General features: G+C 55.1%; 1 protein-coding gene across 1 annotated transcript in view; it reads right to left on the reverse strand.

Moving 5' to 3' along the window:
* The window catches only part of GPR26 (G protein-coupled receptor 26), a 28,100-nt gene extending 17,171 nt beyond the window's left edge, over nt 1-10,929 (reverse strand). The window contains exons 1-2 of the mRNA XM_060641268.3: nt 10,140-10,929; nt 293-406 (exon numbers count right to left, since the gene is read on the reverse strand). Of these exons, the coding sequence (XP_060497251.1) occupies nt 293-406; nt 10,140-10,807 (782 nt within the window). The 5' untranslated portion in view covers nt 10,808-10,929. The remainder of the gene's footprint in view (nt 1-292; nt 407-10,139) is intronic.
* Between the last annotated feature and the right edge of the window lie 5,741 nt (nt 10,930-16,670).

A 16,670-nucleotide genomic window follows, 5' to 3' on the forward strand; every position in this document is an offset into this window, starting at 1 on the left:
TCTCCTCTCCTTTCCTGCCTCTTGGGGCCGGAGCCGAGGCCAAAGGGTTAGATGATGAATGAGCTGGGAATCAGGGGGAGACTCTTTCACCATCCCCTTCGGTTCTGAGTCACCATCCCCAACTGGAGGCTGAAGAGGCAAAGCGCGTGCCCTCCTTTTCACCAAACCCGTCCCGTGTGTCGCCCCCAACACGCTCTCTGGAAACGCGAGTCCGAGAGAGGCGGGTGCCTGCTCCAGGTCGCGCGGCTCCTGCTTTGCCCTCCAAAGCGAGAGGCCCGCAGGTCAGGCTCACCTGGTAATCACGTAGGGCGCAAAGCACACGAGGAAGGTCCCTATGAAGGTGCTGATCTTCTTGGTGGCGCGCTGCCGTCGCCTCTTCTGCTCCTCCAGACAGCGTTCCCGCACACTACACGGAGAGGGGGCGAGAGGGCTTGCCGTTAGCGAACACAGGCCGGGCGCTGCGTGCAGGGACTCAGACAGGAGCCAGACAGACCCGAGGTCAAGTCCTGGCCCCAGGCGCGTGACCCTGGACACGGGCGTGACCTTGCGAAGCCTTCAGGGTCACCGTCTGTAAAATGTGCATAGTAATAGAATAGAATGCCACCAAGGGCTCTTTTGAGACTTGAATGCAAAAAAGCACACAGATGCGTGAAGGCGTTCAACGCAGAAAGCACAGAAAGCAATTAGCACAGTGCCCACGTGCAAATAAACTCATCCTTATTCCTCATGAAATGTCACCGATCACCTGCAGTATGCCAGCACCGGAGTCCGTATTCTCTAAGTTATATCCCTAATTCTTTTTTTTAAATGTTTTAATGTTTATTTATTTTTGAGAGAGAGAGAGAGAGGGAGAGCAACTGGGGGAGGGGCAAAGAGAGAAGGAGACACAGAACCCGAAGCAGGCTCCAGGCTCCGAGCTGTCAGCACAGAGCCCGACGCGGGGCCCCAACCCACAAGCCGAGAGATCGTGACCTGAGCCGAAGTCAGATGCTTAACTGACCGAGCCTCCCAGGCGCCCCATTAAGATCTCTAACTCTTGTCTTTACCAACATAGATCCTTCCAGATGTGTTTTACCTGCCCTGTTTCACAAGGAAGAGCAGGAACTCAGAGAAGCCCAACGATTTGCTCAGCTGGTAAGTGGAGACGTGACTTGAACCCTCGTCCATGTTTCTCAAAGCTGGTCCTTTCGACCCGGGGGGGCTGGACTCTGGGCACACAGTGTGGCATGGGGCTTCCTTTCCTCCATGTCTTCAGCCCTGCGTCTTCCATCAAGAGCCTCAGCCTTGCCTGGAGCCACAGACACTACGTTCTGGGGTCACTGAAGGAGAAGTCACTTGATTCCTTCAGTGAAGCCAAGAGACTGTCCCAACGAGGGACACGGCATTGAGGATGGAATCGGGAGCCTGCTGTCTATGCTTCCAACCACACCCTGGTCCTGATTCCACTTGTGCTAGGACCTCTCGAGAACTGACATCTCAGGCCAGCTGAGAGAAGTGGTTTGCCTAACCCCTTTCCTGCAGCCACGGGGTAATTCATGAGCAACAGCGAGCTGTCCATTACCACCGTCAGAGAGCCAGAAAGGCAAGAGCCAGCCACGGGCTTTCCCACGCCCCATCCCCTGGCATTCCACGTGGGCATGTGTTCCTACCGTTTCTTTTTGAAATAAATCACATCACTCCGAAAATGAGCACGGAGGAAGACCGTGGACAGAGTTGCCCAGGAAGCGGAGATAACCTAGCAGATCCAGGCCCGTGCTGCAGTGACCTGGCTCCACAACGAGGCCAAGTGTGTTCAAGGAAAGCAAGGTGCGGACAGAAGGTGCACGAGCCAAGTTCCCAGCAGCATTAACGCCGGGGCACCCTCCCCTGCCCCCCGCCAGGACTATCATTTTCACACGGAATCAAAACCCTTCTTCGCCCTGTTTCTGATCACAGGTGGGCAATTCCACATTAGACTGGATTGAAGGCGCTTGAAATTCTTGCAGGATCGTTTCCCTTCGGCTCAGAATGTGGAGCTGGGAACTGGAGTTTGGCTCGGTAGGTACAGGTTTCACACTGGCTGAAAAATGATTACTGTTGAGTCACGTTACTCATTTCTAACAACCAACGTTAGTAACAACCCACGTTCCTTGCGTCTTTAATTCGTGCCCTTTGCAGACACTGTGATGGAGGCTCAGGTGCTTGAGTGTGTTTGATGCTCACAATGTCTCTAGAAACGGAGGACTGGTGCAATGGTAGCCTTCTTTTCGGATAAGGAAATGAGGCACAGAGAAGATAAGTAACTTGCTCAACATCACACAGCTGGTGAGTAGTGGTGGTAGGGTGACCAGCTTGTCCTGGGTAATCGGGACTGTCCCAGTTTTTTAAATTGATTGATTGATTAATTGGAGAGAGAGAGAGAGAGAGAGAGAGAGCGCGCAATCATGGGCACGGGTGTGGGGGAGGGGCAGAGGGAGAGAGAATCCCAAGCAGGCTCCGCACTCAGCACAGAGCCCGACACGGGGCTCGATCCCACGACCCCAGGATTATGACCTGAGCCGAAATCTGGAGTCAGATGCTCAACCGACTGAGCCACCCGGGTGCCCCTGGACTGTCCCAGTTTTAAGACGGAAAGTGCCAAGTCTGAGGAATCCACCCCCCACCCCCCAACACCACCTAGGACAAACCAGGACAGTCGGTCGTCCTAGGGGATGGCAGGATCTGAGCTCAGGCCATCTGGCTCTGGAGCCTTGAGTGTCACCTCCCAAGTAGTTAGGGTCATCACAGACCCCTAGGGAGGCCCCAGGACATCATCTCATCCAGAAAAATCTGAAGAATACAGCTCATGGGGCAGGAAGACTGGGGGGACTTTGCCTGAGGCCACAGAGCAACAGTCAGTCTTAATCGCCTCGCTTTCCATTTTTACGTGGGTCTCTGCAGATTCTCCTACCAATGTCCTCTGGCTCCTGTGACATGTGCGTGATATGGGTGGGTGTGGAGAGAAAGCGTAGGTCCCTACCCAGGAGGCCTGGGTGCAGTGAGGTAACCAACTCATCTTGATCTGTCTGGGATGTCCTGATTCTAACACCCAAAGCCCTGCATCCTAGGAAAGCCCGGTCAGTACTCGGCAAACCGGGACAAGGGTCGCCCTAGGGCACAATGTGTTCGGCCCAGTCTCCATAACACAGGCCTGTTTGTTTCAATATTAAGGTACTGCCCTCCAAACGTTCACGTAATTGACTCGAGAACCGTTGGAGATTTGAGACCTGAGCCGGATGTCCTGAGCCATCATGGTATACTCACCCCACGAGAGAAGCAGAGCATTCTGGGCATCCCCTAAAAAACGAGCGCCAAGTTCATATAAATGAGGGTGGCACCGGGGCTGGGCCCTCCTCCAATCCTTGGCCCTGACGATGCTGTCCATTTTGCAGATGCTTTGGAATAACCCCAGTGAATGAAAGAGCTGTGGGTTGGATGTCCTAGTCCCAGCTCCGCCCTCACTGCTGTGTGGCCTTGGGGAAGTCACTCAATCTCTCTGAACCTGGTTCCTCATTTATCCAAGGGGAATCTCATAATAGCTGTAAGCAGAGCCACCATTGATCAGGGACAGAAATGACTCACCAGCTACCAAGCTCTGGAGGAGTGAGGAGCTTCCTCCAGTACTCCCCCGGAGGAAACGAGGTCGCTGCTGCAGGGCTGAGGACCCCGACGGTCTCCCCTCTCTCCCTGCGGCACCAGATAATCCTGCCTTAACCCCATGAGGAACACTTAAAAGCAGATGTTGGCAAAAGCTTTGGAGGCCTTCAGAAGGACAAACGGACGCATTGCAGTGACCCAGAGGAATAAAATGGACACTGTACAGGCTAGAATGATGTCACTCCCGTTCACTGTAAAAATCTACGGGGAAAATTTTTATGTTCCTGCAAAGCTTTGGCAGCAGGGAGAATTAAACAGCAAGCACTCTGCAGACATGTTACTTCCGTGGGTGCGCCCAGTTCAAAGCTCGACATCTCACACCCAGAAAGCACCCAGTGAGTATATGTTAGGTACGTACACGTGTACATTTCCTCACACCTCTTAGGAAAAGTGAGTCTCCATTATTTTTTTAAGTGACTTCCTCAAAAGAGATGCTAGAAACCTGTCTCTAAAACAGATTCTTTTAAGGGAGCCTTAAAAGTCTTGAGCCTATTAAAGGACAAAGCACGGCTCATCGATGGATGTTAAGGCCATCACTAATAGTGAAGTACTAAGCATGTGGCACCCGGGCCAGACTTCTGGGTTCAGATCCAGGCTTCACCCTTCCATTGCTGTGTGGCTGTAGGCAAGTCACACAGCCTCTCTGTTCATCAGCTGCCTCATCTCTAAAATGCTGGTTATAACAGCACCCGTCTCACAGGCTCCTCTCGAGGTGAACACCCACAAAGTATCCAGGGCGGTGCCTGACTCAGAGTAAGCACTCAGTAAGGGCTAACCATGATGAGTATGTATTCAACACGTTTACTGAACAATTACCATGTTCTAGTACTACCTTGAACTCCAAAATCACAGGGCTCCCTCCCACTGCAAAAGTTTTCTTTCTGCCCTGTTTGAGGGAGAGACAGACAGAAACAGGTGCGCCCGGAAGCTTGCCAGAGGGGCTGTGAGCTGATCCTGACTCTTATGCTGCCTCGGTGACCCTCTGTGGCCTCCAGGAACCCGGTGGCTGCTGTCCTAATGGCACCTGGCCATCAGCACCTGGCGGGCTGTAGGTGTCTGTGCTGGATGTTGGCTTCCGGTGAGCATCCACGCGGGCCGGGTCATGTCTCTGCTCTGAGACAGACTGGCTAGACTCCACGGTCACACGGTCACGCGCGGTACGGAAAATCCCGCATCCACCCAACCCAGCTCACGGATGGGGAAAGTGAGGCTCAGAGAAGACAGGGACTTGACCCTGATGAGAGAGTGAGGTGCCGACAGAACTAGAACCTGGTTGCTGACGCCCAGTCTGGCGCTCCTGGCCAGGAACCACACGGCTGCTTCCCTGAGCCCCTGCAAGGGGACGGACCCATCCTCCCTGCTCGGAGCTCCCCCGATTTCTGGGGAAGGACGGGGGATGGCAGGAGAAGGAGGGCAGGGCAGCAGGGCAACCCTCTTGCTTATCATTACTGTTAAGCGCAGTAGGAGAGCAGCTCGCCCAGAACAACATCATAAAATCATTCCGCTCTCGCTCTCATTTTTTTCCCCACCATAGCTTTGCAAACCTGAGTTCCCTGAACTGTCATAGCCCTGTGAGCTATTGTTTTATTTATTTGCAGATGAGGACACTGAGGGCCAGAAGGGTTTATGCCCTGCCCAGGATCCCACAGCGAGTTTGGGACAGAAATAATGGGGACTCATTCCAGCGCTCCTGACTCTAAGACCTGGGGCGTCTCCCCCAGATCCCACTGCACCCCCACCGGATCACAGAGCAAGAAGCAAGCTGTGTCTCGCCACACTAACGCCTTCTCCGGATATTCCTGGGCACGGGGGTAGTGGCTGGAGTCCTCGGACTCGTGGGCAGAATCTCCAGATTCTGAGGGGCCCCAGATTCCCCTGGCCAGGAGCATTCACCCAGAGTCCGAGCATGTACATCAGTGTGGGGGTTCCTGAGGGCCGCGACAGGACACAGGGCTTCCTTGTGACAGAGAGATGGGCTCTCCAGCATTGTGACATGTGGAGCCGGAGAGCTGCTTCCCAGGAGGCTTCAATAAACGGCAAAGGGAATGGAGAAGCCAGGTAATGTCTGAAAAGTGAGTAAATGAGGAAGTCACGGCCGAAATCTTCCAGTCCCAGACACCTCCGTGCCCAGCACGATGGTCTGGGCCTTCGGTGGCCCCCGGATGACTGGAGTCGGTCCTGAGCACACGCTCCGAGTACTCCCGGGGTGGTCCAGATTTGTTTTCTGGGCTTTTAGAATAAAACAAAAGGCAAGGGGACAGGCTGAGCCACGGTGGAGCAGACCTTGAGGCTGGGGTCAGCACACTAGTGCGAAAAGTCGTGTCCTCAGACCTCACACGAAGGGGCCCTGTCCTGGGTCCTGGACATTGGAGGGACGACGCCCCTCTCATGAAATGAAGACTTCATGTGCCCACCCAGAGCCCACAGCATCCATTCTAGACCAGGTACCTGGAACCTGGACCCCACGTACCTGGAACACAGAACTCCCTGCCCAGATGCCCTGATCCTGCGTCCAGAATGTGTGCCAGCATTCCTCCCCGGGCCCATTCATCCTCACAAGGGTGGACGATGCCAGATGCGTGCCCGGCTCGGGGCCTGAGGAGCGGAGGCTCCCTGCGGTACTGGGTAGGGGTGGGGAGGAGAGGCAGGGGCTGTGTGCTCGGACCCCGTCCAGCTCTCCCCGCCATGTACGAGGCTGAACTCCAAGGAGCTCGAGAATTCTAAATTTGAACCCAGGCTTGCAAAGTGTTATAAATATACACTTGTCAAGGTAGGAGGATAGAACATATTTCATTTAACAGTTTGTAAGCTTAATTTAGAACTTCTAAATATTTATATAGATGGTTTGTGAGCCTCTATGGGCACTTTTGTCCCACCCATAAATCTCAGGGGCAGAACTGGGCACAAGTTTGGACTTGAGCCACGTTCTAGATCTGTTCAATTAGGAAGTGCCCTACCTTCCTTCCCTGGGTCTCCCAATTTCCTCACCTATAAAATCAAGGGCACAGTGGGGGTTATCTCTACAGGCCCTCGCAAGTCTATGCCACAACTCCAACGCCCTCCAGGGTTGGCACTTAACCGACCGTTGGCCGACCCTGACCACGAGGATAAGTATGCTTCACCAACATTCTGCTCTGTGAAATCACTGACCTGTGCCAGCCAAGTGGCAGCCCTCAGCTGCATTGGGAGATGCAGGGATCCAGCCTCGGTGCCCCAGCCCCCACCTATGTCCCACGTCAGAGGACAGCCCAAGTCTCTGGCAGCACGGGGGACAGGACCGGCTACAACTAGTCCAGAGCTATGGTCTGGGAGAACAGAACCACACAGTCTGAGCAATCAGAGGACCAGGTAGGTAATAAATATTAGGAATTCCTAATTGCTTTATGAATGTCACAACTTGAGACACCACGGTAGAAAGACAGGAGTGGGAAATGTCTCTTGGGACAGATTTAATTTAAGACAGAGGGTCCCCGACCTTTTGACGGTATCGAAACAAAGGAGTCCAGACCGCCACTTGCTGCTACGTTAAACACTCTGTGGGAAGAACAGGCACCACTGGGGAGCTTCCTGACAAATGTCACCCGGGCCTCAGGGAATTGAAAATGGGTCCCTTCTAATTAAGTCCCAGGAGGCCATTAGTGTGGTGGCTGTTAAGTAAAACCTCCAGCGAGTGGAGCCTCCACCTGCCGCCCTGGCCGTCCAGATAAGGAAACCCGGGTTCTGCTGATCCCCAGGTGTCCTGGCTGTCAGCACGAAACCAGCCCAGGAGGCTTGGCTGACATTTCTGGAGGCTTTGCGCCTAGGACCTGGAGGTTCTAGATGCAGCCTTCTCCATCAGACCACGCTAGCTGCACAGTTTCTCATTTGTGGCGAGGAAGAGTTTGGAGATGCCAAGAAAGAAGGCTGTGGATCAGCTGTCAGGAGGCTGTTGCCCTCCTCTGTGGCCCATTACCTACCCTCTTGCTCTGGGGACCTGGGGACAGAAGGCAGATTGGGTTCATTGAAGGGACAGTGCCATCATATCTGCCCACTCTGCCGTAACCTCTTGCCAGCCCTCAGCCAGTGGGGCCTGTCTGAACTGGCCAAAGGCAATTCCTGTCCCAGAAGCCCTTCTTTTCCCCAGTACGGATTAATGCAGGCCCTGCAGGCCCCATGGCATCAGAAGTAGGAGCTTCTGAAAGCATCCTGGAGCTTAGAAGAGTTCAAGGTTCCCCTCGAGGGGATCAGAGAGAGCATAGGGGACTGGAGGCGAGCAGAGCAGCAGCCTGGAGTCAGTGACAGATCTGCAATGTTTGCGAGAGTGGAGATGGCCCTATATCCTACATGGGCTAAAAAGGAGCCACAGCCCCTCCTGTTCTGGAACATGGAGGGACAGGAGGGATGGGATTTGTACTGGTCTGAATAAGGACAGATTCCTCTCCTGATTCAAACCCTCCTCTACTTAGACTCATGGTTAGGGACCCTGCTATGGGAATCTATAGTGTTCAGCAACATTGCCTACAGCATCTAAAACAGCCCTGGTCAAGTCCTAAGGATGCACCTGTTTTTTTTTTTTTTAATTAAGTTTTATTTATTAAGATTTATTTATTTCTTTATTTATTTAGAGACATGGGGAAGGGCAGAGAGAGAGGGAGAGAGAATCCCAAGCAGGCTCCATGCAGAGCCCGACACAGGGCTCGATCCCACAGACCCTGAGATCATGACCTGAGCCCAAATCAAGAGTCAGACGCTTCACCGACTGAGTCACCCAGGCGTCCCCTAGAGATGCACCTTCCAAAGCAAGGTCCTCACACCCCAGGAGGTCGGAACGGGAACAGCTCTGCAATTATGGCTGCAGAATATTTCCTTAAGCGACTCTGAACCATGAATAGACACAGGCAGTGAGTCAGCCCAGGTCAGTGTGCATGTATGTCCCCTGGGACATGTGCACATGTGGTGCCCTGTCTGCTCGACACGCGGTTTACACATGACCACATGCGATTGGGCAAGTGAAGCTCACACATTTGCACACATGGGTTCATATGCCCTGGTGTCTGTGCTATTGGTCATTCACATGTACATACTGTGAATGATTCCATAAGGAAGATTCTGTGGCTAGAAGCTTTGGCCCAGCATGTAATGCGGAAGGGCCATTCTGGGGGGGGGGGGGAGGGGGGAAGCAACGAATACATACACGCATGCCTGTGTATGTGCGGGCACAGTGAAGTTTAAGGACTTTTCTTTCTATGGCTCAACGGGCAGAAACAACTCACACTGAAGGAACCCTCGCTCAAACTGACACCTCCAGTCTGACCCCTCTCAGTCACGAGCCTGCTTCCCCTTGGATGGGGAGGGGCATTCACACCCTGAGGACGGAGCTCCCTCACTGCCCCCAGCAACCCTCCCCCTTAGGAGCTCTCTGTCTACCTCACTTTCTGCACCATCTGGAAGCCACAGCCCCCTTACTTAGGACCCGGGCGACAGAGGGGGCGCCCGTCCTTCCCTGGGACGATGGGATCTAAAACAGCAGAGAAATCAGAGACACCACCAGCCGTTTCCTTCCTTGGTTTCCTACTCTCATAATAAAAACCAAGGTGAGCTCAGGACACCTCGGCTGAGAGTCTCCCCCTTCCCTCCCTGAGATGCTCCCAAGGATGGCAGGAGCTCCCAGGGCGTAGCCGCACCTGAGCCACCCACCCTGATCTGCCTTTCTGAGACAGCGGCAGGTGACGGTGGAGGCGGTGTGGACAGGTTTTGTCCCAGGAGCCTCGTGGGTGACGCTCTCCCTCTGCAGGGACCTCCGGGCTCCAAGTCTGGGAGACACGGGACAGTGCTGTCCGGGAAGAGCAAGATCCCCCCTCCAGTCCCCTTAGAGCCCCTCAGATGCTCCTTTAAGGTCCCACAGAGGAAGGTGCAGCCTGAGGACTCACACAACAGGGGATCTGGAGACAGCGGCCGCCCCCGACCCCAGAGAGAGGAAAGACCCAGAAGAGCAGCACTTCCTTGCTGGAAGAGCTCTAGAGGGGCTCCTCAAGCGACGAGGCCACACTCTCGGGGCCTGATTAGAACCTATTCAAGCAGTGAATAGAGATCACTGCCCTCTCCTCAGGCTTTCTAAAGTGAAAACGACAAAGACACGCAGGACTCTCCGAAGCCCGACGAAGTGCTGACGAAGTGCTTTCTACCCCGATGCTTCAAAAACTGCACACACTGTGTCACCCCTGCTTTTGGTGGCCCTGCTTTGTGGACGTTCTAGGCACCTGTCTCAAGACTGGCAGCATTGGGCCCTCCCCCCACCTCAGGTTTTCGAAGAAAGAAGGGAGGCACCGTGGCAAGGGGGCCTGCCCGAGGTCGCACGCTGGGGCGTGGGGGGTGGGGGGTGGGAAACCCAGGGACCCCCCCCCCCTTCCTCCTGCCACGAGCCCTCCCGGAACCGAGTCCCCCGCGGCCCTCCCCAGGGCCCTCCCCGCCCCCCCCCCCCTCACCTGGGGTGGATGTCCACGAGCAGCACGAGCGTCTGCATGGTGATCACGTCGATGCGCTTGCAGTGGAAGCGAGCCACCTTGAGCACCTTGAGGTACGTGCAGCAGAGCACGACGAAGGACAGCAGGAAGCTGAGCGCGTGGAAGGCGCCCGTGAAGACGGCGAAGCGCAGGCGCTCGTCCGGCCGCCGGCTGCACAGCGTGCACGACGCGTACAGCTGGTGGAAGCCGAGCCAGGACAGGGCGAGCGCGGCGGCGGGGAAGGCGAGCGCGTGCAGCCACGTGTAGGCCACCATGAGCGCGGCGTCGCGGAGGCGCATCTTGGCACGGTAGCTCAGGGGGAAGACCACGGCCACCCAGCGGTCGATGCTGAGCGCGGCCATGCTGAGCATGGAGTTGGTGGCCAGGAAGGTGTCGAGGAAGGCGGCCAGGCGGCACAGCCGGTCGCCGGCCGGCTGCCGCTGCGCCACGACGCCGGCCAGCGTGAGCGGCATGTTGAGCACGGTGCACAGCAGGTTGCCGCACGTGAGGTTCAGGGTGAAGAGCGCGGGCGCCTGGCGCCGGATGTCGGCGCTGTGCAGGAGGCAGAGCAGCACCAGCGCGTTGGCCAGCAGCGAGACGCCCATCGTGCCCACCAGCAGCCCCGCCAGGCCCGCGTCCCACGAGTTCATGGTGCGCGCCCCGCCGCCGCGGCGCTCAGGGCCCGCAACCCGGCGCCGCCATGGCGCCCCCGCCGCCGCTCGGCCCCGCGGCGCCGCCCCCGCCCCGCGCCCCCCCGGCCCCCGCCCCCATGCCCTCCCCCCCCCCTCCGCGCCCGCGCCCCGAGCTGGCCGGCAGGCGCCCCCCGGCCCTCACCCCATCCCTCTCCGCGCGCGCCCCGCCGGCTCCCCGGGCTCTCGCGTCCTGCGCTCTCCCTGCTCGCTCTCCCTTTCTTCTCTCCCCTCCGCCGGCTCTCTCCCTCCCGCCCTCTCCCCCTCTCTCCTGGCGGCGCTTCTCTTCCCTCTCTCCCACTGCTGTTCTCTCCGTCTGTCTCTCCCACCCCCAATTTTCTCCTCCCCTCTCGTTCTTCCCCCTCCTCTGCTCTCCCTCTCTGGAACCTGGCTGCCTCTATCACAGAAATCCCCGCTGATGCGCACACACTCGCTCACACGCCGCCGAGGGAACCGGCCCTGAAGGCTCCGGTGCAGGGTGATTGGCTCCTCCTCGTGGCTCCCCCCGCCCCTCCAGCCCTCCGGCGTGTGTGTGTGTGTGTGTGTGTGTCGAAGACAGGCTGAGTCAAGGAAGTCTGTCTGAGAAAAGGGACGGATGCCTGGGCACCTTCACGCCTCAGTGCCACCTGCCCCGGCCTGGGCACCGGCCCAGCCAGACCTTGACGTGGAGGTCCCACCCCCCTGCGCCGGCTGAGCTTCCCAGGGCTGAGGCCCTCCCTCTCCAGGCTGTGCTGGGTGGACTCGGTAGGGGTAGGCTCCTTTGCTGGGGGCGGAAGGAACCCGTGGTCCTCCGTCCTGCATGACCAAGGGCCCAGCTCCAGGGCAGCTGCTAAACTCCTGGGGGCGCTCCGTTTGCCGGGGCCTCTTTCTATCACCTTGCGGCCAGAGCTTCTCAAGTCTGCTGCAGGGAGGCTGAGACTCACTGTGACATCCTCTGGGCGTCCCCTCAGCCAGGATGAGCACTTTATTTGACCCTGAGCGCTCACAATTGGGCCGGCCTGTCTGTCCACAGCCAGCCTCAGCAGAGCCACGGGGTGGCTCAGCATTCCCGGCCTGAGTTCCAGCTGCTGCCATCTGTCAATCACACACCATCTGCCCTGGGTCCGGTGAGACAGCAAGTTCCAGTTTGCCAAGGACCTGGACAGCACAACGTGCCAGAGCTCTTCAGAGAAAGGGGAGCATGGTGGGTGGCGTGGTATGGTGGCAGCCTGGGGGACTCTGGGCGTGCAGGGGTCTAAGCCCACCCTCAGGAAAGTGCACAGAAATGGCAGCCCTTGTCTCCTTTTACCAAGACCCTGTGGGGAATGTGTGGGGGTCAGGGCTTCCTTCCCCCACCCTGAGAGCCTGCTTGAACACTTACCGACACACCACTGCCGTCCTAGGACACTGGGCAAGTCACGGAAGCCGGCTGAGCCTCAGTTTCCTTCTTTACCTTTCAGAGCTCTGGTGGGCAGTAGCTACGACGTGTGCAGAGCTCGGCCTTCCAGAGGCAGAAACGGAACCAAATGCCAGCAGCCCCCTCATCGCTTGGCCCCCTCGCGTGGCCCACAGAGTTCAGAGTTGGATACGTGTGTTCATTAGATACTTGGTGTGTGACATCAGAGTGAGGGGTTCACCGGTGCAACTCCCCTGCTCCCAAAGACTGTCCCCATAAATAGCCCGTGGCGTGAGACAGGTGCCCATGTACTGCTGTAGAGTAAATGGACCAAGGAATATGTTTCTGGGGGCACCATTGGGTCCACGATTCTCACACTTTGGTGCTTATCAGACTCACCTGCTGAACTTGGGGTGCTGGTTATAGATTGATATCCCTGGGTCATGCTCGGGGTTTCCAAATCAGCAGGTCTGCGGCTCTGCAGTGTTAGCGGGCTCCTTAAGTAACTCCGGTGAGGGTGGTCTATGAGTGTGCTTAGGGGCACATTCTCCGAGAACTGGGCCAGCGGGCCAGCTGGATGTCTGCACATCCTCTGGGCACATCCTCCAACAAAGGCCTGATATTCTGGCCTGGAGGCGCTCGCTGAAGGGTCATCAGTATGTGCAGGAAGCACAACGTCAGGTGCTAACTAATACCCTCATAGCACGTTGGCATTTACAGAACACATCTGTACATCATCACACTGTATTTCATCTCTGCAACAGTGACAAGAAAAGGACACTGAAGCTAAAAGAAGTGAGAGAGTTGGTAAGGACAGAAGCCAGTACCATTAGCTTCATAGATTTGCTCCTTCTGCATACTCCAAAAGTTCCTCAGTCACCTTCTTAAGCAGGTGTCCTTGGTCTGGAACTTGAAAGAACTTAACAGCATTCAAATGATGTCAGTGACCATGTAACCAGGTCTAAGAGCAATAAGTGCACACACACGTGCACACACACACACACACACACACACACATCATTTTGAAGATCATTTGCTTTCTGAATTCTTAAAGGCAACATTGAAAGGTTAAAATGCCAGAAAAATACTCTGAATATTTTAACTCTATTTCCTGAAGAACAGAGTTGATTTTCTTCTGGATGTGAACAATATTTCCTGCTTCTAGTGGGGCTAAGGGAGGGCTGACCTCCATGGTGACCAAGTCCCCAGCCCCCGTGGCTTCATCCAGGCTGGACCTCACCAGACACAGGTCGTGACATAGCCCCAGACACCAACAGTATGGTCATAGTCACCAAGGAAGGGAGAGGCCTGTCCCTCTCCAGGCCTGGATGCTGGATCCCCCTTGCCTCTTGTGAGGGGACTCAAGCATCTGGCACATCTGATCAGGGGACATGAGGTGTCAGGGCTTGGAGTATGTCCTCTGGGGGCCACACTGTGGCCAGGTTTGTGTGTCTGCATGCTTCTCTGAGCTGGACAGAAGTGATGGGATGTTTGTGACAACATTAACATGAGCCATTAAATAGTGCAACTGGGCCCGGAGGGCATGCTCAAAAACAGAACTGAGTCTCATCCCTTTAGATGGTTGAATACAGTTCTACGTAGAGGCAAGCACATGCACACGTGGTTGGGAATTGTTGCCAAAACCGTTCAACATAAATATCATGATTTCATCTCAACAAGTGAAAGAGCCAAGACCCAGAAAGACCCACAATTTGTTCAAGGTCGCTCCAGGGAGGCATCAATAGATAGGGTGGAATGAATTAAGATGGCAGAGCCATGATTAGAATCCTTATCTATCGGACATTAAAACTCATGTTCTTCTCACTGGGACACTATATTTATCACACACAATTTGTCACACAGGTGACGCGCACACACAACACACATATTCACAATGAGAGGTGGTCCTTTCCATAGCTATCTTTAAAAAGATGTGAAAGATTTATATAAGCTGAACAGAACCTGGAACATCACCAATGCCCTGAGAGGGGTCTCGCTGAAGCGCCACAGCCACAGACAGCACGTCCCTTTAGGGAATTGGAGGATTCTGGATTTTTGCAAGCAGAGGAGGAGGGCCTAGGAGCTGGGGGGAGGGAGGCCCATTAACAAAGGCCTAGAGGCCAACGTCTGGCGCATGTTTGTGGTTCTGAAGAGAAGGTGGGACAGAAAGAAAGGGGGTGGCAAGTCCTAACTGCCAGGCTGAGGACAGAAAGGTCAGTCCCTTCCAGATGATGACTTCTAGGACCTGGAGCATCCAGCCATCCTGGATAGACATCTCTGCCAGCTCTCCACCAGCTGAGCCCACCAGCAGGTCTCCATTTTCAAAGCACTTACACACTGCTAATTCCAGCCTCTCTGCTGCTGACCTCTGCCCACTCCCAGAGCGGGTACTACCTCTGCGGTGGTACCTCTCCTGGAAGGATGTTTATGCATACCCCATGGCCCAGCCTCCAAGCCGGGCAAGCAGAAGCAACCGAACCAAGTTTTTCCAACAACACCATCGGGCCTCTGGCTTACTTGCCTATTAGTAGGGAAGAAAGGAATTGGCTGTCTGGACAGAGTTTTGCCACTCATGAATCTCCATGGGTGTCCCAGGCCCCACAGGCCAGGTATAAAAGGATGTGGGCCCAGCAGAGAGAAGAGGAAGGCTGCTGCCTGGCAGTCTTAGCTGGTGATCTGCAGGGAGAGATGAGTTGACCTCTGTCTGAGGGGACTCATGATGATAAAACATGTATCAGAGGTTGGCGATGATCCAGACCCTCTGCCTACCTAATCTCATTTGATCTTCACAGCGACCCTGTATGAGAGGCTATAGTTCCTGCCATAATACAGATGAGGAAATCGAGGTTTAAAAAGTTAAGCAGTGTGCCCAAGGTGTCAGTTAATGAGGGAAGGGAAGGAGGCCCTTTGTATCTAATCACTGCGATTCTGTTCTGCTGCCCAGATTTGGTCTCTTCCGATGATGTTCATCAACCATCCCTCCCATTCTTCCCTCCTCTACCTTTCCTTCCCAAGCTGGACCCTTGGGGTGAATGTCAGCTGGGTGGCGTAGAAAGTCAGTGTGTGAAACACGTAAACTTGAGAGCTCCTTGTGGGTCAGGAGCCCTGCTGAGCACTTTATGTTCATTTCCCAACCTAACAGCTCGTAGGACAGAAATAATCGTCATCCCACTTGTGCATGAGATGACACAGTCTTGCAGCTAAGTAGCTTACCCGAGGTCTCCCAGATAGCCGCAGTAGGTGTGAGATTGCAGCGCCAATCCCCGCCCCCACCCCAGCCCAGGGCTCTGCTATCTACATCACAGTTGCCCCCGCACTTGGGCAGATAGAAGGAGCCATAGTCCAGCTAGCTAGTCTGCCCGGCCAAAATATGGAGCCTTCCCTCTCCTCTGAACTCACTGTGCCTACACAGCCAGCCTGTGAGGTTTGCACTTTGCCTTGAAAATCCATGAAACCTGCCCATGGCAGCAGCAACTTCTTTATTTGCAACCCGTACTGGCTCCAGGAGGACAGAAGTGTGTGATTGATCTTCCTGAGTGTTAGACTGTGAGGCATTGAACTGGTCCATGAACAATGGCTTCTTGGAGTTTGGACTGACTTCTAAGGATGTCTGGCTTCTGTTCATTTCCTGTCTCTGAGCTGCAGTGGAGCAGTGGAGCTTGTCTTATATCCCCAGGACTAGAATATTCAGCAAGAGCTATTTCTCCCAGTTTCTTGTCCCACTTCTGTCCTTACTCCCCCACAATTGCTGACTGGAGGTTTACCAGGGGTCCTGAGCGGTTGGAAGGCTCTGGGCTCTTGCCCAGCATTGAGTTCTGGACCGATCAGCACTGAGACAGTGGACAGCTCCTCTCCTGCTGTCTGATCCCTTTCAAGAAACACTGGCGGTGGAAACCCAGAGCTGGCCTCCTGGTGCTGTGTCTTTTGAGTTCCAATACCAGGTCTTTAAAACAAGACGGATTCAACTACCATTTGTTGAGCAGAGCAGATTCTAGGCTATTTTCTTCCACTTAGTAGACTCAGAAACCGAGGCTATGGCCACACATTTAGTGAGAGGCAACATTTCAGCCTGTTGGATTCCAAAGCTCATGCTTTTAATCACTGAACTATACTGCTCTATCATTTTGGAAGGTGGACTGTTTGGAAACCATGTCTTCCACTTTCTCTGCCCATCAGCAGCTCCGGTGACATATACAACCCTGAACACATACCAGACTGCCCCCTGTCCTATGTGTGGCCTGATTTGATCTGACTCCACCAGGTTTCCTGAGGGCTGTTCCCATGACCTGTACCTCTGTGGGTATGTTCCCTGTGGCCTGAAAGGGAGACATCCTTTACTGGTGATTCTGAAGGTCTTCCAGGATTGTGCCTACCCCAAGTCTGGGGCCACAGTTGCATGATACCCTCAGCAAACCATGGCAGGAAACCCTGGTCTAAGTACCACTTTCC

Source organism: Panthera onca, chromosome D2, assembly GCF_046562875.1.
Source record: "Panthera onca isolate mPanOnc1 chromosome D2, mPanOnc1 haplotype 2, whole genome shotgun sequence".
NCBI lineage: Eukaryota > Metazoa > Chordata > Mammalia > Carnivora > Felidae > Panthera > Panthera onca.